The sequence below is a fragment of the Pipistrellus hanaki genome (genome assembly GCF_964339955.1).
Source record: "Pipistrellus hanaki genome assembly, chromosome: 1".
Taxonomy (NCBI): domain Eukaryota; kingdom Metazoa; phylum Chordata; class Mammalia; order Chiroptera; family Vespertilionidae; genus Pipistrellus; species Pipistrellus hanaki.
The window spans coordinates 179,925,649-179,951,225 of NC_140503.1; the positions used below are offsets into that span (position 1 = coordinate 179,925,649).

At 42.2% G+C, this 25,577-nt stretch overlaps 1 protein-coding gene across 1 annotated transcript in view; it reads right to left on the reverse strand.

Moving 5' to 3' along the window:
* TMEM165 (transmembrane protein 165) overlaps positions 1-16,465 on the reverse strand; it is a 29,225-nt gene extending 12,760 nt beyond the window's left edge. Inside the window, exons 1-2 of the mRNA XM_084899465.1 lie at positions 16,030-16,465; positions 7,406-7,631 (exon numbers count right to left, since the gene is read on the reverse strand). Coding sequence (XP_084755591.1) covers positions 7,406-7,631; positions 16,030-16,233 — 430 coding nt within the window. The 5' untranslated portion in view covers positions 16,234-16,465. The remainder of the gene's footprint in view (positions 1-7,405; positions 7,632-16,029) is intronic.
* Positions 16,466-25,577: the final 9,112 nt, after the last annotated feature.

A 25,577-nucleotide genomic window follows, 5' to 3' on the forward strand; every position in this document is an offset into this window, starting at 1 on the left:
AAAAACTATAACAAGATTCTCATAGGGCATGATTTAAACTCTGCTCCTTTGTAGCTATTTAAAATAAATTTCATAAAAGAAAATGAATTCCTTATACTTATACTAAAATAACATTTATAATGAACCCAAACTTATTCAATTCCACTCTTTTCCACTGTTAAGAGGACAATTATGTAAGTTATACAAAAACTATACTTGGACCTGCAAGAACCCAAATCCTGCCCTGGACGGGTGGCTCAGGTGGTTGAAGAGTTGTCACAATGCGCCAGGCTTGCAGGTTTGATTGCCAATCTGGGCACATGCAGGCGTCGACTAACGAATGCATACATGGGTGGAACAGTAAGTTGATGCTTCCCCCCCCCCCACGCCTCCACCCTCCTACTCCCCACTTCCTCTTCCTCTCTCTTTCAAACCATTAAAAAACACACACAAATGAACAAAAACTATCCCAAATCATAACTGGGAAACACATTACTATCAGTTCAGTAATTAAAATTTTTAAAATATGGAAAGGGGAAAAGAAAATATGAAAGGGACAAAGGACATTTCCATATATATATATATAATAAATATAATTACTCTTCCTTTCTAAAATGGGTACAACACTTATAAATCTGCCTTAACAAGCATACAACTACATGAAGTGAACTAGTCCCTATTTCATTATATTACAAAATTGAAAAAAAAATTTAAATCATGTTTAGAAATGTGCCAAACCTATGCTGATGTGTACATCTATATTTGAATTATATATGTGTTAGTACACACACACACACACACACACACACACACAGATGTATTTTCTAGATCTGTCCAATAAAAGGCCAAGCAGAGACATCTCAGTAACAGAGCCATTTTTCACCCAGATCTTGTGGGGTTTTTTTAATCTCTCTAGTTACATGGCATCTCATCCCTGGGTTTGCATTCTGTGTAGCTCTGCCTCATCTCCACCTTGATAAATGGTGACTTTGGGGTAAGAATCTAAAGCCATAAACATATTGAGTTGTCTTGAGAAAGGGAATGAGTTAGGCCCACTCTACTCACAGGCCTTACAAAACACCTGTAGCAAGCAGCGTCTGAAGGTGGCCAGAACACGTTTGCATGCCTGAACATGGTGGCTTCCCATGGCTGGTGGGGAGCAGTAGGAGGATGCATTGTCTTTTGAGAATCAAAACCAATGATAAAATAGACAAAGGACAACCTTTTTATTATCACTATTCACGGCAAATTTGGACAATGTCAGTGACAAGCTCCTCTCTCTGGGGGCAGGCCTCCGGCCTCACTGCTGGAGATACACAAAGATCTCCCTGGAGCTGGAGCCAGCAGACATGGGTCAGGCCCTGCTATACCCAGATCTTGGTTTCTAATACCATTCCCCACTAAAAGGCTCCTCAGAGAAATGGCTAATTCCAACACTGGACAGAGAAGATATAAGATGAGCCTGCACTATCGTTTTTATACTAGAAAGTAAGAACAAAATAAACAATGAGAACATGTCACAAGAACAAAGGAGCCAGTCTGGAGGGGCCCCAGCCACCAAATCTGGTAAGATTTAAGCAACAATAGTTAAGTAACCCTATCTAATAAGAGAGTAATATGCAAATTGACCATACTGCCACTACCAAGCCACACCAATCAGCCAATCAGGAGCAAGTATGCAAATTAACCCAACCAAGATGGCTACAACCATGGAGCAAGCAGGCAGCTTGGGTTTCCCTGGCAATGGAGGAAGCCAAGCTTCCTGCACACTAAGGCCAGCCCAGGCCTCTGTTCAAGACTACAAAATTTCAATTATAGAAGAGAAATTCCAGATATCAAGGACTCTGTGGGGCATGGCCAGTCTGCAAACCAACATAGACCCCTCACCCAGGCTGCCCTACACCCCAAGGAAACCCCATCCTGATCCAGGACACCCTTCAGAGCAAACCAGCTAGTCCCCACCTGTGTACCAGGCTGCTATCATAGAGTAATATGCAAACTGACCATCACTCCAACACCCAAGATGGCTGCCCCCATGTGGTCAAAGATAGATGCCCCCATGTGGACACAAGATGGCCACCACAAGATGGCCAGCAGGGGAGGCCAATTAGAGGGATCAGACCTGCAGGGAAGAGCAGTTGGGAGGGACCAGGCCTGCAAGGGAGGGCAGTTGGGGGTGATCAAGCCTGCAGTGGAGGACAGTTGGGAGGAGACCCAGACCTGCAGGGGAAAGCAGTTGGGGTGACCAGGCCTATAGGGAAGGACAGTTAGGGGTGACCAGGCCTGCAGGGGAGGGCAGTTAGGGACAAACAGGCTAGCAAGGAGCAGTTAAGCATCAATCAAGCTGTCAGGGGAGTGGTTAGGGGGTGATCAGACTGGCAGGCAGAAGTGGTTAGGGGCAATCAGGAAGGCAGGCAGGTTAGTGGTTGGGAGCCACCAGTCCTGGATTGTGAGAGGGATGTCTGGCTGTCCATTTAGGCCCAAAACAGGCAGCTGGACATCTCTCGAGAGGTCCCAGATTGGAGAGGGTGCAGGCTGGGCTGAGGAACACACAACCTCATGCACGAACTTCATGCATCGGGCCTTTAGTTAATTATAAACCACTGGAAAAAGAAAATTCATTAGTTTATACTGAAGACAAACCAATTGGAGAGGAGGAAGAGCTCTTTGTAAAGTAATATGCAGGGCTCACTGGTAAGTGCAGTGGAGTACCGGAGTTAGAAAGCCCATTTTGCAAGCATCAGGGGAAGATTTAAATCATGTAAGGAGTCATCAACTGATGCTAAACTTAGGAGAATAAGGTATCTACAGTCTTAAAATGTTTCCCTAAGATTGCATATTACAATAGTTGCAAAGGAAGAAAAAAAAAAGAAATGATAAGAGTGAATAAAACTAACATAATGGGGCCAGATAAGATGCTCTTATAAGGTCAAACCTCAGCTATGTAGAGTTCTAGTCAAAAACTAGTCATAACCTCTTATTGGTGTTTTGGGTTTCTTAGGATATATTCATAGAAATTGGATTACTGTGTCAAATGGCAATTCTATTGTTAATTTTTTGAGAAAACTCCATGTTGTTTTCCATAGTAGCTGTACCAGACTGCATTCCCACCAGCAGTTCCCTTTTCTCCACATCCTCCACAGCACTTGTCATTTGTTGATGGTAGCCATTCTGACAGGTGTGAGATACCTCATTGTTGATTTAATTTGCATCTCTCTGATGATTAATGACTTTGAGCGTTTTTTTTTTTTATATGACTCTTGGCCATCAGAAAGAACGCATAAACCCCTATGTTCTTAACTTCCATACTCTACTCTTTCCTAAACTCATCTGCCTGAAAACATGCTTATAGTTAAGGAGTCATGCAGGTTCTCCTCTCATGTCCTTTCTTCGCAGTTGTCCTCTGCCCAATTTACAAATATACCTTCACCCAACTTCCTAAGGTGCATTTCCCTGTTGTGTAGAAAAATAGATATTCTAGGACACCGAAAGGGATTTGAAATATTGGTGTTCTCAATCCAGGCATCATAAGCCAGAGATATGTCTTTGGGTCTTCCCTGTCCTCTACATGTTTCTGGAAAGATCACAGCATTAGAAATAATGGCATTATGGTCATTGGAAATATTGGTTATGGCATCAGCAGAATATTTTGGCCTCAGTAGTAATAATTTTCACTAAATAACATGCCTTTTTCATCCCCTGCCAGTGTAACAATAATTCATTTTCCCTAAGGCAGAGTCTTGTAATAACAAAGAGCATCAGAGACACTGGAGTTCCGTGTCTTATTTCATCCAGGTGGCACACTCATGGCTGGGTTCCATGCCAAGTTTATCCATCCATCCATGTTAGAATTAAAATTCTAAAGTAGATGGTTGTCACGGGGATGTATATCCTGTTTATTTAAATTCAAAAGCAAAGTCAAATGCTTTCTGTCAGAAAATAAGCCTGACTTAAATGATTTACTATGGATATTCTTGAACTGCCATGGCAATTGGGTAATGTGGTAGATATTTTTCATAAACTGAATGTACCAAATCTACAGTTCCAAGGTCCCAGGAAAATATACTTAAAACATACAATGTGATACAAAATTTAAAATGAAATATTTTATTGGCAAAGTACACTGAAATGAACAATATTTCTATTTTCACCACCATTTATAAATATAGTATACCTGGTTATACCAAGTACTTCTAAGTATAAGACTGATATGTATAAAAACAGTCATTTGATAAATTTCAGAAAAACTTTCTTTGTATGCTTGGTTTCTAAATCTCTGCTTTCAACAAAATCAAAAGAAGTTATTAAGTTGTCAGCTGATAAATCATTAGATATCGTTTTTTATGATAAACCAACTAGTATGTAATTCTTAATATATAACCCAGGAGTTCCAAGGAACTGAGTGACATGGTATAATAAAATTCCTTTTTATTTATGTGAATAAAATCTATCTGCCTTTATATCTATTTTTTTAAAAGATCAGAATTGATTCTAAACCTTGCTCTATAGTAGCAATAAGTTGTTATGGACATATAAACTAATTTTATTATTTTTTAATTTTTTTTTTTTGGGGGGGGGGGGCGGGGAAGAATCGCAGGGGTCAGCACATCCAGAGTGCAATGGATAAGCCTTGCCCTAGGAAAAATCACCTTTGTAAGCATGATATCTCCCCGCCAGCTCAGTATATATAAACTAATTTTTAAAATCATAATTCTGCCGAAATTGGTTTGGCTCAGTGGATAGAGCATTGGCCTGCGAACTGAAAGGTCCCAGGTTGGATTCCAGTCAAGGGCATGTACCTTGGTTGCGGGCACATCCCCAGTAGGGGGTGTGCAAGAGGCAGCTGATCCATGATTCTCTCTCATCGATGTTTCTAACCGTCTATCCCTCTCACTTCCTCTCTGTAAAAAATCAATTAAAAAATTAATTAATTAATTAATTAAATAAAAATCATAATTCTATGGCCCTGGCCAGGTGGCTCAGTTAGTTGGAACATTGTCCTATACACTAAACAGTTGCAGGTTCAATTCTCAGTTAAGGCACATATCTGGATTGTGGGTTTGATCCCCAGTCAGAATATGCAGAGGCAACAGATGTTTTTCTCTCTCTCATCTTCCTTCTCTCTCTAAAATCAATAAATATGTGTCCTCAGATGATAATTAGAAACAAATAATAATAGTTGTATTATCTCCTTAAGAGAAGCATTTCCAACTTTAAAAGAATGTTTAAATTTGTGATAGATTTTGCTTTGATCCACTATGTACTAATAACTAGAATCCCAGTCATACAAACTGTTAACATTTAGAGACCTAAAGAAAATTTTCAGTATCTTTTAAAATTCACTTTATATACATATTTTTGTTCAAAAATGAATATGACAGTGTGATCCAAAAAAATATTTTCAGGTAAAAACTTGTAATTGTTAAAGTTCTATGGCAAAAGTAAATGAAAATAAGAAAAAAGAACAATGTAAATTTCCAAGTGTTAAAGGTTTACTTATGCTTTTTTAAAGGAATGATGGTGATAGTGGTTATCAAATTGCTAATCGTATTTAGAGTCCACTGGTTATGTTTTAAAACATGGGGGGAGGGAATATCGGGCCCACTGGCCATAAAGGGCCCTCAAAATCACTTGGTCTGGCCCTTCCAGGGCATTAGGGTAAGTTAAATGTTTGACCAGATATAGTAAGTTAATTCTTTCTAAGTATTTATTTTTTAAAGTATTACATGTGTTCCTGCTAATTTTTAAGTTGACAATTTTGTATGGCCCACGAATGATGTTACAAATATCCAATGGCCCTTGGCAGAAAAAAGGTTCCGTTTTAAAAGAATGCCATACAGTTTTTGTTTACTATACCAGAAATTAGGTCTCCGCAACTCCTTAAGCTTAATATGACAAGTCTTAGATCACTCCCATGTGACAGGAGGTACATACTTTTACAAAATTATTTGATACACGAGGAAAAAGTTTGAAGACCACAAATAAAACCTATCCTTTCAATAGTACAGGTGATAAGAGCTGTCAGCACCAGCAGCTACAGGGAGGTGGGCCAATGGTCAGGCAGGAGAGACTAAGCCCACTTACAGCTGAGGAAATGGAGATGAACACAAATATGGCGGGGAATTGATGGAGCCAGCTTCCGGTGAGGGAATGGACAGAGAGGATAGCTTTCTAGTTATCTCAAAGCTCAAAGTTTCAAAAATAAAATTCTCTAATTTACTGAACCTCATTCCAAACAAGTAACTTTACATTTACAACCCTCTCCACTTTTCCTATTTCCTATAATCAAAATTTACTTTTGAAGAGAAAACTGTTTTTATTGTGAAATATGAATAATGCTCATGCAAATTTCTAAAATATGAAAAGTAGTCAAATTAATTTAACCATTAAAATACTCATGTTTTAAAAGACATAAACTACTATCAGATCAAGCAGCCAGAAATGGAAATGGCTGAGGGAAGATCAGGGTGAATGACTGAGCACTTGTGACCCTATGAGGTAGATATTTCCATTTTACAGATGGGGAACCTGAAACTCAAAGAGGTGCAGTAACTTACCATTACACTAATACATGGCAGTCAGACCCTGGACCAAGTCTGACTCTAAGGAGGAAGCTTACTATTTCTACCCAGCTAGGTGGCTCAAGGTTGCTTCTGAATCAGAAACTAAATTATGTCTAATTATTGAGTGGTAAGTTTTTTTTTTCCTCATGGTCTAATTCTTTGAAAAGCAAGCCTATGTAACAGCACAAAGTAGGAATCTAAGAGCATTTCACTCCTTTACTATAATGGGTAACAACAGCTTAATAGAATACAATAAACCAAGAGTGATTCCTCAGTTATTGATATCAAATGTCCTTCAACAGGAGAATATGCAATTCTGTGTGGCTGCTTGAGTTCTACTTGTAAGATATTAGACATAAATAAGCTTATCTGGACAGAAAAGGGGGGAGGGGGGAGGAAAGAAAGAATATACAGCAAAAGTAAGGATTCCAATCCAGTGAATAAATGAGTATATATCTTTTGTTTTTAATATATTTTTTTATTGATTTTCTACAGAGAGGAAGGGAGAGATAGAGTCAGAAACATCGATGGGAGAGAACTTCAATCAGCTGCCTCCTGAACACCCACACTGGGGATGTGCCCGCAACCAAGGTACATGCCCTTGACTGGAATCAAACCTGGGACCTTTCAGTCCGCAGGCCAAACCAGTTAGGGCAGGAGTATGTATTTTAATTGAACATTTAATTTTTAAAATGTAGTATAGTTTTCAGGAATTTAGGAACTAAAACCATTTTCTTTTTATAAAACTCTGGAATATGAACCAAATTCCATGATTAATTGAATGATTGAGTGACTCCATACCAAACACCATGCTGTGGCTTAAAACCAATAAACAAACTAGAAGGAAAAGCACACTTACTTACCTGATAAGCATGTCATTAAGCCCAAGGCAAGCATAGCACCAGCCAACACTGTCAAACGGTTATAGCGCATTGCCATAATGGCTGCTATAAAAAATGTCTTATCACCCAGTTCAGATACAATGATAACTGATATGGCAGCGACAAATGCATGGATAAACCCCAAATTAGTTTGGGTGTCTGTATCTTCTTTATTAGTATGAACTGGGACAGCTGGTGTGAGTCCTTTCTGAAATAAAAAAATATATATACATCAGCTATTTTTTTAAATAAGTAATTATTTACAATTCTTTTATTTTGTATGTGAATTAAGATATTTTTTCTGTCATGGTCATTAGACTTATTTATTGTATAATCATTTTGAAAACCATTAGTAATGACAGAAACCTCTAATTGATGATTGCTACAATGCAGATCCAAGTACAATTCTACCAAACAGTCTATACTAATAAAAGGGTGATGTGCTGCTTAGACCGTACTTCTTCCAGAAGTCCTTCCTGACAGAGCCAGGGGCTTGGCCGGCCTGCAAACTGCAGGTGGCCCCTCGCCCAGACCAGCCCCGCCCTCAACGGGGATCCCCCACCCTAATTGGGGACCCCCTTCAGGGCAGGCCAGTTGGCCCCCACCTGTGCACCAGGCCTCTATCCTATATAATTAAAGGAAAATATGCAAATTGACCCTAACGGCAGAACGATCAGAACAACAGCTGGACCAGTCACTATGAGGCACACTATCTCTTGGTTCCTTTCACTGGCTTGCAGGCTCCCATCACCTGATGGCCACCCACTTGGGGGGGCGGGAAGGGGGAGCAGCAAGTGGGCGGAAACAGGACCTCTCAGTCCCTTCCCCCAGTTGCCAAGCGCCAAACACCAGGGAACCTTGGTGGGTGGCAGGGGGTCGGGGCCAGCTGTGGACAGCTGTGGAAGATGGCCCTGATTGCTGGCCAGGCCCAGGTACTGTACCCACGTATGAATTTCGTGCACCAGGCCTCTGGTTTTAAATAAGTGTAGATCAACTATATCCACACATTGAAATTACCTTCTTTTCTAAGAATTTGTGAGCTGAGATTAAGTTCTTAGCTTTTTATTTGTAACAGGTGTGAAAGACCAAGGTATGCTTATCAAACATCCACATAACAGAAGCTGAGATAAATTTCATTAACACTTTAGAGGAAAGAGTATGATTCAAAAAGCTCTCAATACGCTGGAAAAAGAATTGACTGTAGCTAAGATGTCTAATATAGCTGGATATGTTGATGGTCCTACACCAGTGGCCGGCAAACTGCAGCTCTCGAGTCACCTGTGGCTCTTTGGCCCCTTGAGTGCAGCTCTTCCACAAAATACCACGGCCTGGGCGAGTCCATTTAGAAGAAGTTTAAGTTTAAAAAATTTGGCTCTCAAAAGAAATTTCAATCGTTGTACTGTTGCTATTTGGCTCCGTTGACTAATGAGTCGACTAATGAGTTTGCCGACCACTGTCCTACACCAGTGTTTTTCAACCTTTTTTGGGCAAAGGCACACTTGTTTCATGAAAAAAATCACGAGGCACACCACCATTAGAAAATGTTAAAAAATTTAACTCTGTGCCTATATTGACTATATATAAAGTAATTCTCTTGAATAGGAATCAAATAAACACAAAGAAAGCATTTTATAATTACTTTATTATGAAATATTAAGTAAACAAAATAGTGAAAAATTATAAAATTCTTGTCTTGTCTGCACCTACGGCACACCAGGCAACATCTCGCGGCACACTAGTGTGCCGCAGAACAGCGGTTGAAAAACGCTGTCCTACACTAATGGCTAAAATTATCCCAAGAGATAATATGTCCTGATAAAAAGAAACAGTGCTTTGGTTGACATTTAAGTTGAAAACGTAACAAAGTTCCAAAAGGGCAACAAGCACTTTAAGCACTCAACACAGAGGTCGCCAACTGGTGGTCTGTGAGGTCCAAAGGTTGGCTGCTTTAAAGAGTTAGTGAGCATTCTACGATGCTCATTCTTTACCCAAAGTTGCGTACTGGTTCTGAGACACTACATTTTAAATATTTTATTAATGTTACAATTTAATTGATACTAGTACCGGCTCTGAGGCACCACATTTTAAGAAAAACTAATCCTAAAATTTATATGGAACCACAAAAGTCCCTGAACAGCCAAAGGAATCTTGAGAAAGAACAAAGTAGGGATCACAGTTCTTGATATTAAACTATATTATAAAACTACAATAATCAAAATAGTATAGTACTGGTATAATTATACACACACACACACACACACACATCAATGGCATCAACCAGAAATAAATCCTCATTTATTCTATAACAAGAGAGGCAATAATATACAATAGGGTAAAGATAGTCTCTTTAATAAGTGGTGCTAGGAAAACTGGACAGATACAAGCAAAACAATTAATCAAAGATATGATTCATTCATGCGCATGCACAGACACAGGCATATTATGAAATCTTGTCATTTGTGACAACATGGATGGGCCTTGATGATGATATGCTAAATGAAATAAGTCAGACAAATACTGTATGATTTCACTTACTTATGGAATCTAAAACAAAACAGAAAATAGATCTATAGATTGAGAACAAGTTGATGGTTACAAAGGGAGAAGAGACTAAGATTATATCTATATGTTATCTATCTATCTATCTATCTATCTATTTTATCTATCGAAACCAATTCCTTATAAGCTCTAAATCTTCAGATAGGTCTGACCAGAAGTGCCCTGCATTTACTCATTCACTACCTACAAGTATAGAGTTAACCACTATGAGGCAATCTCTGACTGATGAGGGAAGTTGGTTCTGAGGTTCATTTTATAAGGCTCCTTCAAAGTCTCAGCAGAATTCAGTACTATCACTCATGCAAAGGCGAACTTGAAAATGCATTGGAGTACATGCATTTACCTCCTTCCCTGGACTGACAATGTGAAAGAATACTAACATGTTCTGAGAACAGGAAGCAAACCTTCAGATGAATGGTTGGGGTAACAAGCTACATAAGGGCCAGACTAAAAATCCTGTATGGTTATGGCCCAGCTTAGAGGCAAGCAAGAAGCCTTTAAAAGTTGAGTAGAAGACACAAACTTAATTAAAGCACTGTGACTTATACATCAGGGCTAAAAATACCAGCCACCAGACCAATTAATTAGGAAATCAGCTGCTCAAAACCAATGTTAATAATAGGGAAAAAAATTATCTACATTATGGAAAGAGAGTCAACAGAACTTTAAAAAGAGGGGAGAATCAAAGATGACGGTTAAGGTTTTCTATCTGGTTGACTAAGAAAAATACTAGTATTCCTACAAGGTATGTGGGAAAGAGAAATAAAAATAAGGGGTTTGGTTTCAGACACATTCAATTTGAGGTGATAAAAAAGCATTTCAAATGAAGGTTTCCAAGAAGTCATACAAAGGGGACCCCTGAGTTAAACCTCAGGGCATGTATTTGGAAGCCTAAATTTATCAGTTAGAGGTTTGCAAGTAGATGAAATTCCCATGGGAAAAGGCCTAAAGATTAAGTTGAAAAGCCTTAGGGACTGTCTATTTTTAGGGGAAAGAGGGTTAGGAGAGGGGCGGAGGAGAGAGAGAGAGAAAAACAAAAAACAAAAAACAAAAACTGTCTTAGATATCTAGAAAGCCAGGCCAGAGATCACCACAATTGGTCAAGACAGAGACAAACACCATTCACTGAGCTACTACCCTGTTTCCCCGAAAATAAGACAGTGTCTTATATTAATTTTTTCTCCCAAAGTTGCGCTAGGTCTTATTTTCAGGAGATGTCTTATCTTTCCATGCGCTAGGTCTTATTTTCAGAGGATGTCTTATTTTCGGGGAAACACGGTATCAATTAGATGACAGGTATTTTCATATACATTATTCAAATACTCAAAAACCTTAAGAACTGTTATCCAATTTAACACAAGGTGAGTAACCGAGGACCAATAGTGTTAAATAATTTTTCCAAGTTCATACACCAAAGATGGGAGTCCAACTCTTCAAAAAGTAGAGAGAGAACAGTGTCAAATTAGAACTGAAAAAGAGCCCTCCATTTAGCAATTAGGTAAAGTTATACTTCAAAAATGAAATTTCAATAAAAAGACAGAGCTCAGCCCTAGCTGAGTGGCTTAGTTGTGGAGCACTGTCTCATTCACCAAAAGGTTGCAGGTTTGATTCCTGGAAAGAGCACATACTCAGGTTATGGGCTTGATCCCCGGTTGGGACACATATGGGAGGCAACCGATCAATGTTTCTCTCTCACATTGATTTTTTTTCTTCTCTGTATGTTCCCCCTCCCCCTCTAATATCAGTAAAAACAAATCCTCACATGAGGATTAAAAAAAAAAAAAAAGAATAAAAAGACAGGGGCTCAAGCCAGATAATGGAAGTCTAAAGCAAAGTAAAAAAGCAGCTAATTTCCTAGATAGAAGAAATTTGGTTGATAAAACTGAAAAACAAAACTACAGCCATACCTCAGAGGCACTGTGGGTTCAGTTCCAGACTAGCACAATAAAGCCAGCCTCCCAATAAAGCAAGTCGTAATCTTTCTGCTGGTGGAGGGTCTTGCCTCGAATTTGTAAAGAACGCAATACCTGTGAAGCGCAACAGAGTGAAGCGCAATGAACCGAGGTATGCTTATAACGCAGTTAGGGTGACTTAAATTAATGGCCTCCTTCTTTCTTTCCCCAAGTAGGTAAGAACCTATGGGCATGTGTATGCAGACAGAAAGGAACCAATAAAAAGATAAAGATATTGAGGAAGAAAAATACCAGAGATCAGAGAATAGACACATGGACACAGAGAAAAGGTATGGAAAGGATAATAGTTCTGTCCAGTCTGAAGGCAGAAGGTATGGGCAGAGAAGCAAATAATAGATGTGTACAAGAGAGTCAGATGCAGTGACTATCATTTCAATTTGGATACTCCACTCTTCAATTATAGTGTAATGAAATAGTAAGTAACAGAATACAGTGTTTTCCTTAGTACAAATAACATTTCATTATTTTAATTTGGGTCTAAAACCTAAAATATTTACATCTTGAAAGTAAGGTCAACAAATTATAATTAGAAATTGACTTGTCTTTACTCAAAGTTAAAATTAATTCCAAATTGAAAAACTGTAAAAAGAAAAACATATGCTCACTTAGAAAGTATTCTTTTCTACTTTCATGATCTTCAAGGAAGAAAATGACAGTCAACAATGAAAAAATAATTCCTTCTAGTTCTATAGTTCAAATGAACACATTTGATTATGAAACAAAACAAGATACTTGCGCATCAGAATCTTCATCTACACAAAATACTAGGGAAGATGAAGATACTTTCTTAGAAAAGAGAGTGATATCCCTGAAAAAACAACAAAAAACACAAAACAAAAAGTGCTCAACAAAAGTTACCACACAAGAGGTTAGGTTATTTAAGGATAAAAGAGTCAGAAGGAAATGCTGTCCCCTAACCATTATAGTACTTTATTATAAGAAGCCAGAAAACCTTTTTCAGAAGATCAAAAGTGTGCACAAAAATATACATTCAACTTCAACAATGACACCATGGGTAAACCTGGTTTTTAAAAATTGTATTACAATAAAGACTGTATTTTATTATAAATTTTCACTATCGGTCTGGCTGGTATGGCTCAATAGTTGAACCAGGAGGTCAGGGTTCCATTTTGTCAGGGCACATGCGAGGTTGCAGGCTCAATCCCCAGTAGGGGGAGTACAGGAGGTAGCTGATCAATGATTCTCTCATATTGATGTTTCTATCTTTTTCTCCCTTTCCTAATCAATAAAAATGTACTTAAAAAAAATAAAAAAAAATTTTCTTTTTATGGATGGTTTAGTCTGTTTTTTAAATATTTTATTTTTTATTAATGTTACTTGTTAATTCATACTAGAATAATACATATTTAACAAATACATTTTCATTTTAATGAATGTTTTAACAACTTTATTTTTATAAATATTGTTTTTAATGGACTTATAAATTTGGACATTTGAATGGTAATAAGTGTTTCACTGATTTTAATGAATTGCTTTGATGGTAGAACACCAGGCAATGAATTTGGCAACATAATGTTCACTTCACTCTGACACAGCAATCCTGAGCAAGAAAAGCGTTCTCACATCTCATGGCCTCAATCTTAGCTACAAAGAGGCTAGAAATGGGAGACTGGACTGCATGAAGCAGAACTGTTAACTTAATGAAAATGAAAAAAAAAAGCTCAAATATTGTGCAGAAGGCTTTCTCACAGTTAAAAGATAATAAAAGAAATGCCAAGAAACAGTAAATATCAAGAATTTGTATTGGGTCAGATAACAGGCTTTTATCAACAGTGCTACTTAACCAGAACAGTTCTTGGGACTTCCAGAATATGCAGCAAATTAAAAATTACCTTTATCAAATCTATCTAACCTCCCTCAACTAAAAGGACTTAATGCTTCTTATATTATGTACTCAGCCTAGGGAAGGAATAAGAAAAAATCTGAGTAAGTCACTAGAAGCATTAACTGCATAAGTGAATACAAATGATCAACCGTATTTCTTTACATTTGTTTATACATTGGGGTTTAATTCTAAGTTCAGAGTGAACTCCCCAAACTTTTATCTGATCATAGAGAAGAAAAAATACCCAAAGTAGAAAGCTGTTAGAAATTCAGTTATCTTGCTTCAAAACACCCTGTAAGATATAACTGCATTTTAATAATACATCTTACACTTGAATGATGATCATTAGAAGAGGTCCCACCTCCCTTGACTTTCAGAAATCCACTCACAGTGGCATGAAAAGGGTAAGTTTAAATAGCCAACCTTTAAAAAATGTCTCCTAACATGCTATAGTACTTACTCTAAGTAAAGAAAGCAGTTGAGCCTATCAAAAAATTACATGAAAATATAATTAAAACGATTGGATTCTACTATGATATAGAAATTAGAATATATTCCTATAAAAAATAACCACCAAGAATATATCAAAATATCGAAAGACAAAAATCATATATTGTGCCTGCCCCTTGCCTCCACATCCACAATTTTAAAGATTAGGATCCATAAGGCCACTTAAATATGCTCACTAGATACTGATGACTTTATTTTATAAGACTGGATTTTCTCACCCACGTTGTCTAAAGGGTATTATTTTGTATCTCAAAAGTCATGGTATGACTAAAACTGTAATGAAAGGCCTTAAAATTACATTCAAAATATCTCACAAAGTTATTACTTAATAATTAATGTTGTTGTTTTTTTTTGGGGGGGGGGGGAGAAATAAAGAAACTCCCAATGAGTTAAATGACAGGAGACTAAATGATAAACTCTGTGAGAATGAATGTCACGAATCAGCATTTCAGTTCAGTTTCAGACCTGGAAATGGCAAACAGGGTCAGCTAAAGCCCAGGAGTGAGGAGCCAGAGAGAAATCCCTTTGAGCGAGGCGGGGAGGTCCTCGCAGAGAGGAGGAGGTAGCTGCTGGCTCTGGGAGGGTGGCCAGGTTCTAAGCGGTGGGCTCCACGCTCCCCGCAGCCCGTGCGGGGAGACCCTTTGTTGGAGAGACCTGCCCCCAAGCGCACATGGCAAGGTCTCCCTCCGGTTTGAGCGAAGCACGTGGGCCAGGGAGCGGTGACTAAGAAGCCTGGGGGTTGGCTGGGGCCAGATCCTGCAGAAACCTGAACATCCTGCTCAAGAGGCTTGGACTGAAATCGGCAGGCAGGCAGGCAGGCAGGCAGGCAGGCAGGGGCAACGCTGGGAAGATTTCCGAGAAGGAACACAGAATTCAAAGTTCAGGAAGATTCGCTGGGTGGCTCCATACAGCCTCGGGTGAAAGGGGTGGGGGGTGGGGGTGGGGTCTGAGGGCCAGTCACAGGACGGAAGATCCGAATTCAAGAATTCAAATGGGAAAGGAGGAGGAAGCCCAGGGCAGGTGTGTGGAGGAAATTTTTACGTTTAGATATAAGTGACTAAGCGGTCCTATGAGCATACATTAAGACATTAATTAATACCTATTCAGGGAAGGCCAGGAGACAAGTCTGGGATCCTCATTACACGTTCAGGGGCGGCACCCACCCCGCTACTCCTGCCCAGCGCTGCCCATCCCTCCGCGAGCCCAAGGGCTGCTCCCCACAAGCAAGAGCACGCTTTTTAAAAAGTGCGCGTCACGCTGCAAAAATCCCAGGTACATCTGTCAAAGGACAAACAAAAAAAAAGCACGAGTCCTGCGAAGCTGAATCTGGGTCAGCGGTTCCAAGAATGAGAAGCCCGGTGTTCTTTTCTCTCCTCTGAATACGAGAAGCCTCCCCGCCGCTGCCCTCGGGGTGAAACTTCCTACTTGGGATGAGTGTTTCCCAGCTCAGCACTCCCCTTCCACCCTCATCGGACCGACCAGGCTTCCCCCATTCCTCAGCAGCATCCCGGTCCTCCGATCCCAGAGGGCTCCGTCCCTTCCCCGCCGCACACGGAGCCGGGCGGGGCCCCGGCCTGACCCCGGAAAAGCGCCCCCGCCGCCGGCTCCCACCCCCGGGAGCCCGGCTGCAGGCTCCCCTCCCCCGCCGCCGGCGGCCGCGAGCCTGGTACCCGCAGCCCCGCCCGCCTCGCCCGCCCGGCCCGGCCCGGCCGGCTCACCTCGGCCCGCGGCGGCTCGGGGCCCTGCGCGGCCACCGGCTGGGGCTGCAGCTGCTGCGCGGGCGCCGGCGGCTCCTTGTTCCGGAGGCTGTCCTCGTCGGGGGCCGCCCGCACCCGGGCCGGGGCCCACAGCAGCGGAAGTAGCAGCAGGAGCGCCAGCAGCCGGGGCGCAGAGGCGCGGCCGCTCCCCGGGGCCGCCGCCATCCCGCCCCCACCGAGACGGCCGCCGCAGGAGGAAGTGTGGGCGCCGGGAAGCCGCGACCCCGACCCCCTCCGCGGCGCCGCCCCGCAGGCCTCGCCGCCGCCGCCTACGGACGGCTCGGCACCATGCGGGAGGTGGCGGTGGCGTCCACGGCCGCCCCGCTCGCGCTTCCCTCTCCCGCGGTGGCCACCCGACCCCGCCAACTGTCTCCCGGCGCCCGGCCCCGAGTCCTCCGGGCCCCGCCCCCTGCCCGAGGCGGCCTCCCATTGGCCCGGCGTCCGCCCCGGCGTCGTGACGTCGTCGGGCAGGTTGAGGTGCGGCTGCTCGCGCGCTCTTCCCATTGGACGCGGCGCCCCCGGCAGGTACCTTCGCCACGTTCCTCTCTCCTCGCATCCTCCCCACGCCCCACCCGGTTAGACCCTCTACCTCCCCCGGTGCCCACCGGCCCGGGACGGCGCGGCTGCTTACTGCTGCCCCCTCCTGGGTCTTCCGCCCCAACACCCAGGCCGGCCTTCCCTTCCTCTTTACCTTTTCCAGGTGTCACTTCAGCCCCAGCGCCCTGGTTACGTGGCACACTGGCCGGGAGAACCGCCACACCTGGCCGGGTCCGCACTCCCCCACTGATTCTCCGGGCGATCTACGAAGAATGAGGTTTTTTTGTTTTTGTTTTTGTTTTGTTTGTTTTTTTTGTTTTTTTTTTTTTTAGCTATATACACTTTTTATTATTTATTTATTTATTTATTAAATATATTTTATTGATTTTTTACAAAGAGGAAGAGAGAGGGATAGAGAGTTAGAAACATCGATGAGAGAGAATCATCGATCAACTGCCTCTTGCACATCTCCTACTGGGGATGTGCCCGCAACCAAGGTACATGCCCTTGACTGGAATTGAATCCGGGACCTTTCAGTCCACAGGCCGAAGCTCTATCCACTGAGCCAAACCGGTTTTGGCAAGGACGAGGTTCTTATTGGAGGGCCGGGAGGCGATTATGTCAACAAACCTCTGAAATAGGACTTTGTCAGGAACAGACAAAAAATGTAAACCCCTGCTTTAGATTCTATTTGTTGGACAATCATCACACCCAGACCCAAAACATGGAACATTTGCCCTTGTCCTGCAAGGCCTTTCTGTTTTATGGATGTTTGTGTTGCACCTGTTTTAGACTGGCCTCTTCAAACGTTTGGCTTTTGAAAGGAATTGTTTGGGGTGTTTGAAGGATGGAGATTAAGGAGGGCAAGCATAGAAAACGGGATAGGACGGTAGGGTGGGCTAGAGAATTTTAAAAAATATTTTGTACTTTTTAAAAAGTTGAGCTGTGTGGTTATAAGAATTTTCACTGAGGTAGTGCTAACCATGTGCCAGGCACTTTTCTAAATATGTGACATATATTAAACTTGAAATTTGTGAAGAACCGAGGAAGCTTATCACTAAATACTGGAACAAGAAAGGAATCCACCTGGGGGAAAGTCAACTGGGGAGACGGGGGAGATATATGTACTACTACGTGTAATACTTTAGACAATAAAACAAAATTAAAAAAGAAAGAAAGAAATGAATCCACCATAACTGTGGCAAAATGAACAAAGGTACTTAGAGTTCACTGAAGAACCATGTTATGTCTCGGGTTAGTGAAACTTGGTCCATGCTGTTCTTCCATCTGTGATGTACTTCCTCCATTCTATCACTGTAAACTGCTGCTGCTTCCAACACCTGTTCCAGCCCATACCTCTTCTTGCAAAATTCATCACTCCTTGCTTCCTGCTGCTGTAGCGTATGCATACGTCTGTTACTGTGAAAGTCACCAGGATGCCTCTTACACCGTTTGGGGGACAACTGTCGTGCCTCCCAGATCATCTCTAGAATACAAATGTTTGAGCCCTCACAGACCAGTAATAGGAAACCCAAAAGTCCTCCCTCCCCCTCCTCTGTGCATACAGGATTCGCTGTGCTCAAGAGGTATCTGAAAAAGACTCTAGTAGGTCAGTCTCACGGCTGAGGCAGAAGGGTAAATGCGGCAAAATTGGCCATGGGTCCCTGATTCCTGGAAGATGCTTGGCATGTTTTTCTGCGGATGGTCCACCCCCACCCCAGAGCTCTCCAACAGGAAGTGCTCCTGGCCAAATTCCCAGTCACCTCAGCAGATGAAGCAGCAAGGACATAGGGTTACAGAGAAGTTGGAGGGAGGACAGTCTGGACCTTAGGGTTTTCAGTAATGGATTGTGGGGATCCAAACAGGTGCACTCGGGAGATGAACTGGGAGGCACGACAGTTGTACCCCAAACTGTGTAAGAGGCATCCCGGTTCCTTCCACAGTAACAGGTTGCCTCTGCACTGGCCAGCTGTGTGAGGTGGCTCAGGGAAAAGGCAGCGAGGCTGCTTAGCAGAAGATGTAAACAGATAAAGCACTGTACCCATGGGGAGCCCGCCCAGTGCGGTCAGTGCAAGGTCAAGAGTGGAGTCTTTCCAGTCTGTCCCCATGTCACCCTGATCCAAGGTCCCTCAGGTGCTGCCAGTCTGGGCTCCAGGTGTCAGATTCCAAAGTGATCAGCTCTTTCAGTGCTAAACCAGGGCTGGTTCTAGCTTTCACTCGTTTGAGGATTTAAAGCCATCATTATTCTATTTCTCCCTGGTGACTAACTCCTTGCAAAATACAAAACAGCCCTAGATGGTTTGGCTCAGTGGATGGAGCATCGGCCCAAGGACTGAGGTTCAGCCTGAGTTTGATTCCTGTCAGGGCCCTAGGTTGCAGGCTGCATGCGGAGGGCAACACAATTGATGTGTTTCTCTCTCTGTCTCTTCCCCTCCCTTCTACTCTCTCTAAAAATGGATGGGAAATGTTGTTGGTGAGGGTTAACAAAAACAGACAAAAAACACAGAAAAACAACAACAAAAAAAAACCAACAACATCAAAAACAAACAAAATCATAGGCATGTCCTGATACCTTTCTCGGTGAACAATTTGAGCTACTCACGTGAGCCCCACCCAATAAGGTTATGGAAGGCTCTACAATTCCAAGATGATTTATTTTTTGTCCTGGCCTACATAAATATATAATCTCACTAAAATGTAACCACTTACAGGCACCCTTCTGATAAGAAGCCCTACTACATGTGCATTATATTGTATTTTAATGTTTATTATTCCTACCTCTTGAGTGAGTCTTAAGCTTTTAGGTGGTAAAATTGTATCTTTTATCTTTATATCCCCAGCACCTAGATCCTAACATGGTCATAGTGATAGCCACCATTACAGTAGGAATAGCAGCCGGCACGCTTTACTGAGTGCCTGTCCTGATCCAGGCAGTGCACCGAATGCGTTACCCAAATGATCTCACAAGGTAGGTACTATGATCCTCATCTTCACAAATGAGACATTTGAGGCCTAGGTCAGGTGAGTTTCCCAAAATCACAGAACTAGTAAGTGGCAGAATTGTGCTTGCTATCTGTTTGTTGGCCTTAAGTGTGCCCTATTTACTGAAAATCCACTTATTTAAATCCAGCCAATGAATGGTGAACGTTTTCATTTCCTAGTAGAGTAAAAGGCCCTGTCTCCGCTTCCTGGTCCATGAGGAGGACGGCTTTCTGTCCTCTCTCGGAGCCTTCACCATTTCACCTCTGGTGATGTAAAACCAAGCTGGGTAGAGTAGCTGAGCATACTACGTTCCGTGTGCCGCCTTTTTCCTCTCAGGAAGTGCAGCTACAGGGAAAACCAGTCTCCCCTGCTCTCCCCCGGGGCTGCCTGCTCCCAGCCCAGGGCAGCTTGCTTTTGATTTTTATTAAAATAAAACTGAAGTTATTCCTTCCAACCTGACTTCCTGTCTCTCTCACTGTTTTCTTCCCCAACTTCTCAGAATAAGAAAAGAGGCAAGCTCTTTCCTGAGCTCTCTTAGAGACCTCTCCCTGCACCCCTCTCCCCTCCAAACACCAAAAGGTGGACTGAAGCTTTTCACTTCACAGAGTCCACAGAGTAAAGGCTGGTTAAAGAAGCCAGGACAGGGCTGATGAGAATGGAGTGGGGGAAGCAGAAACCAGAAACTTTATGTACTAAGAGTCAAATGAAGGTCATTCATAATTAAAGAGAAGGCGCTCGGCAAATTGAAATGTATGTTAATGACAAATAGCAACGTACAACCTGCTTGACCTTTTCAACTCTTAAAGCACTTCTGCTAAGTGCACCGAAGCATGCCGCTACCCACAGGCACACCAAACCCTTAGATGGTGGGCACCTGCCTCATGGAGGGGACCTCTGCTGGTCCGGGGAAATGGGGAATCTGCCCTCTCAGGCCCATTCTTGGACTTTTCTGGGCTTCTACAGTGGGAAGAAAAATTCAAAAAGGAATGCTAAATCTGTGCTCCAAGAACTCTCATTTGTCCAACTATTTGCTGCTGTTTCCACCTGGATGTCTCACAGGCATTTCAAACCAAGCCTGGGCAAAATAGGTCTCTGATTCCCCTCCAAAAACTGGTTCCTTCCTCAGGCTTCCATCTCAGTGAATGGAATTAGCAACCCTATTCGATACCTCTTATTTTCTCCTGCCCCACATCCAACCCACCAGCAGGTTCTGTTGGCTCAACCACTAAAGGTTCCACTGAATTCCACTGAATCTGCTCGCCTCTCTCTGTCTCTGCTGTAGCCACCTTACCCAAGGTAGGTGTCATCTCTCACCTGGACTGGTAAAATAGACCCCTAAATGTCCTCCCTGCTTCCACTCTTCCCAATCTATAATCTAACCAACAGCCAGTGTGAGCTTTCAAAATTAAAGTAAATCATTTTGTTCTCTGGCTTAACATTATCTAATGGCTTCTAAGAGCCCTTAGAGTAAAGTCCAACGTCCCTATCTCTGTAACCTCCATCCTATGTGTGACTTCATCTCTTGGTTTCCTCTACCTCATGTGCCAGGCCCAAGCAAGCTCGTATCCTTAGGACCTTTGTACTTTCTGTTTCTCTGCTTAGAACACCCCTTTTCTGGGTCTTCTGATCATTGAGGGTAAGTTTCACCTCCTTAAGAGAGATCTTCCTGCCAGTCCATCTAAAGTAGACCCCCTCAGGGGAGAGTGGGGGTAAGGAAGAGAGATCAACCAAAAAAGTTATATGCATGCTTATAAGCATAACGCAGGGAGTGAGGGTGAGGGCATGCTTGGACAGGTGGGGTGCAATGGGGAGATAAGGACACATATGTAATACATTGATCAATAAAGAAAAAAATAAAATAGACCTCCTTGCCCTGTCACTCATTTTAAATCTTTTTTTATAGTACTTATCACTATCTGAAATTATCTTGATTATGTAATTGTTTACTTGTTATATTTATTATCTGTATCCAGCAATTGAAATGTAAGCTCCTTAGGGCAGAAATATTACCTGTTTTGCTCACTGTGTTTCCAAGGCTTAAAACAGTGTCTAGCCATGGAAAATACTAATCATTAGTTTAATGAAATTTTGAGAATAAAAAGAAAAGATAATTAGTTTTTTTTTTTTCCTTTGCTTAATCCCTTCACCTTTTTCACCCACCCCCGAACCCTCTAACCCTCTGACAGTTGTCAGACTGTTCTCTGCATCTATGGGTCTGCTTCTGTTTTGTTTGTTAGTTTGTTTTGTTTATTAGATACCACATATAAGTGAAATCATACTTGTCTTTCTCTGACTGACTTATTTCACTTAGCATAATACCCTACAAGTCCATCCATGCTGTCACAAAAGATAAGAATTCCTTGCTTCTTACAACCAAGTACTATTCTATTGTGTAAATGTACCATGGCTTTTTTATTCACTCATCTATTGATGGACACTTGGACTATTATAAATAATGCTTCAATGAACATCGGGGTGCATATATTCTTTTGAATTAGAGTTTCAGGTTTCTTTGGATATATTCCCAGAAGTAGAATTGCTGGGTCGTAAGGCAGTTCCATTTTTAATATTTTCAGGTAATATCATACTGCTTTCCACAGTGCTGCACCAATCTATATTCCCACTAATAGTGCATGAAGGTCCCCTTTTCTCCACATCCTTGTTGTTTGTTGATTCATTGATTGCAGCCATTCTAACAGGTGTGAGGCGATTCTCATTGTGCTTTCAATTTGCATTTCTCTAATCATTAATGAGGTTGAGCATCTTTTCATATATCTACTAGAGGCCTAGTACATGAGATTGTGAAGTCCCTCAGCCTGGCCTGTGCCCAGTCCAAGAGCCTTCTGGAGACGTCTGACTGATGGTTAGGGAATAGGCCTAAGCCTCAGTTGGACATCCTTAGCGCTGCTGCAGAGGTAGGAGAGGCTCCCACCACCATTGCTGTGCTCGCCAGCCCTGAGCCCGGCTTCTGGGCTACTGGCTGAGTGGTGCTCCCCCTGTGGGAGCACCCTGACCACTAGAGGGCAGCTCCTGCCCCCTGGTGGTCAGTGCACATCATAGCGACCAGTGGTTCTGCCATTCGGTCGATTTGCATATTACCCTTTTATTATATAGGATTGGCCATCTGTGTGTCCTTTTTAGAGAATTTTCATAGACACAGACAACAGTATGGTGATTACAAGAGTAAAAAGGGACTGGGGGGTTAGAGGAGAGTAAAGGGGCGATAAATGCTGATGGCAGGAAACTAGACTTGGTGAGCATACAATACAGTATACAGATGATGTATTATAGAATTTTATACCTGAAGCCTATATAATTTTATTAACCAATGTCACCAAAAAAAATTCAATTAAAAAAAAGACAAAGATGAATCTAAATATAGAGATAGTCTGGTTCAAACACACGTTTCAGATCTTGTCATATAGGGTCAGCCTCTTTCCACACACATACTTTCCTCCCAAAAGGCCTGAGAAGCTTTAAAGGATTTTCTTTTATTTAAAAAAAAATGTTATTATTGATTTTAGAGAGGAAGGAAGAGGGAGAGAGAGAGAGAGAGAAGTATTGGTCGGATCAGACCCACAGTCTGGGCATGTATCTTGACTGGGAATTGAATGGATGACCTTTCATGCACAGACGATGCTCAACCACTGCGCCACACCAGCCAGGGCTGGAAGGGTTTTCTACACCTTCTTTGTCATTTAACTAATTCTGAGAGATAGAGTTCATTTTCCTTTCTGCTCACATCCTAGTGAGTTCATTCGTAGCCAAAGACAAGAATTGGTCTTTAACTCACCAAGAATTCTTCAACTTAGAATATCCCTCCTCATCAAATGATTGCCAGGTCTATTTAGGTGTGACAGCCAATGAGGCTCCAACCTCCATCCTCTAAGCCCCTCTTACAGATGAAAGGAAACCCTCTTAGGCTATTCTCTCCATTATCAAATCAGTGGGAGAAGTTTGGTGATGTGATTCAGGAGAGAGAGCTGGTTGGAAATTGGGAGGGAGTGATGCTCTTTCGCTAAAGCAAGGCTTGAGTATTAGTGAGAAATTGGGTCAAAATCATGTGGACTAGAGGAATACAAATTCTTTAAAATAGATGAAGACCTTTAAAATTGAAAGGAGTTTAGAGATAGGAAAGGCAATATCAACGAGAGGGGGCCCATGAGGGATGAAGACATACATTCACAAAGGATAGAGGAATGTTACAATATAAGGGAAAGAGAGGGGTGGGGGCATGGGTGGGCTTTGAACTTTGAAATGGATATTCTGCAAGAGAGTGACCAATTAGGAGAGGACAGGGGACATAAATTAAGGGAGGGTCCAATTAGAAAGGGTCATGAATAGGAAAAGAGCAGCCAGCCTTTATAAACCCACAGAAAAAGAAACTCAGGAACTGAACTGATTCTTTCCCGTTAGAGAGAGAGCAGGTTTTTCCCATTTGCTGCCTCCTCCCCCCTCCCCCTTAAGGGGAGTTTGTATAGGCTTGTAATAAACTTCCACATTTTTATTTAAAATCTTTTAGTCCTCAAATTTTATTCTTCAAACTTTGTAGGACAAGAACCCACAGCAAGGAGAGTCTGCTCGCCCCAAACTCCACGTAACAAAATGAGAAAAGTCGCAGCTCTGGTGTGGGAGACCCTCTGTGTTCCTCCTCCCGTGCCTTGGGAGTAGAGCCTCCCCGCCATGAATAGTCTGTGGAAACTGAGATCTGCCCTCCTTCTTCCCACGGGCAGGCCTGTGACTGACGTGGTATCTCAAAGGGTAGAGGAACAGCCCTTTGAGATGCCACTGTCAATCATCGCCCTGCAGGCACGTGGGGGAGGGTCAGGAGAGGGAAGCCACCATGCAGCCCCGTAGGGGGCAGTCTTTACAAACCTAAACTTGAGGCCTTTCCTCAGGGTGGCCCACCAGGAGTTTCAGGAAAAAGAAGAAAAGCTGCCCATTACCCTTTACCCGCCATGAACTAGGTGGGGCACTTGGTCTCCCACCCCACCCCAACCCCAGCTGCGGTGTGCTCCTTCCACTCCTTGCTGACACCCCAGCCCCAGCTGTGGTGTGCTCCCCAAGTTTACCAGACATTCTAAATTGTCAAGGAAGAAACAAGCGATCTAAAGGTTTAAGAGAACTTTCCTAATTTTAAAATTAGGACTACATTTCACTAAATGTGACAGAAAGTCCCAAACAACATCTAGCATACATTTGATGTTTTTCTTTCAAGAGAGGCATTTCAAAACAAATCCTGCAGCTCCACTGTGATCAAGCATCCAGGTTCCTTCCAGCTCTCTGTTCTATCATTCCTGGATGTGGCCTTTATCTTCACGACGCAGTAAGGCTGCTCCTGGCAGGACTGGCTGAAAAAAGAACAGGGAAACGTCCACAAAACACATTGTTTATTTCATGCTAGAGGAATGGTGCATGGATTCGTACATGGGTGGGGTCCAGCTGGCCCACCATGATGGGGGCCCATTGGGCCAGGAGGGGGGAGGGTCCCCGGCAATTATTCAGCGATGGGGCCAGCCATGGGGAGGGACCAACGGTGGTTGGCCAGCCAGCCCCACCCCCGATCTGGGTGATGGGGGCGGATCTGGGCCAGATCAGGCTGATTGGCTGCCATAGTGCCATTGGTTGTTCTGGTTGTTCTGGTTGTTCCGCCGTTCTGGTAGCTGGGCTTTTATATATATATACATTGGCTACAACCTGGCTGCATGGCCACAGCTAACTGCTGTGGCATTTCCCAACTTCCCTTGCAGGATGGAGATATATATATATATATTTATATTTATATTTATATTTATATTTATATTTATATTTATATTTATATTTATATTTATATTCATATTCATATTCATATTCATATTCATATTTATATTATTTATATTTATATTATTTATATTTATATTTATATTATTTATATTTATATTTATATTTATATTTATATTTATATTATTTATATTTATATTTATATTTATATTTATATTTATATTTATATT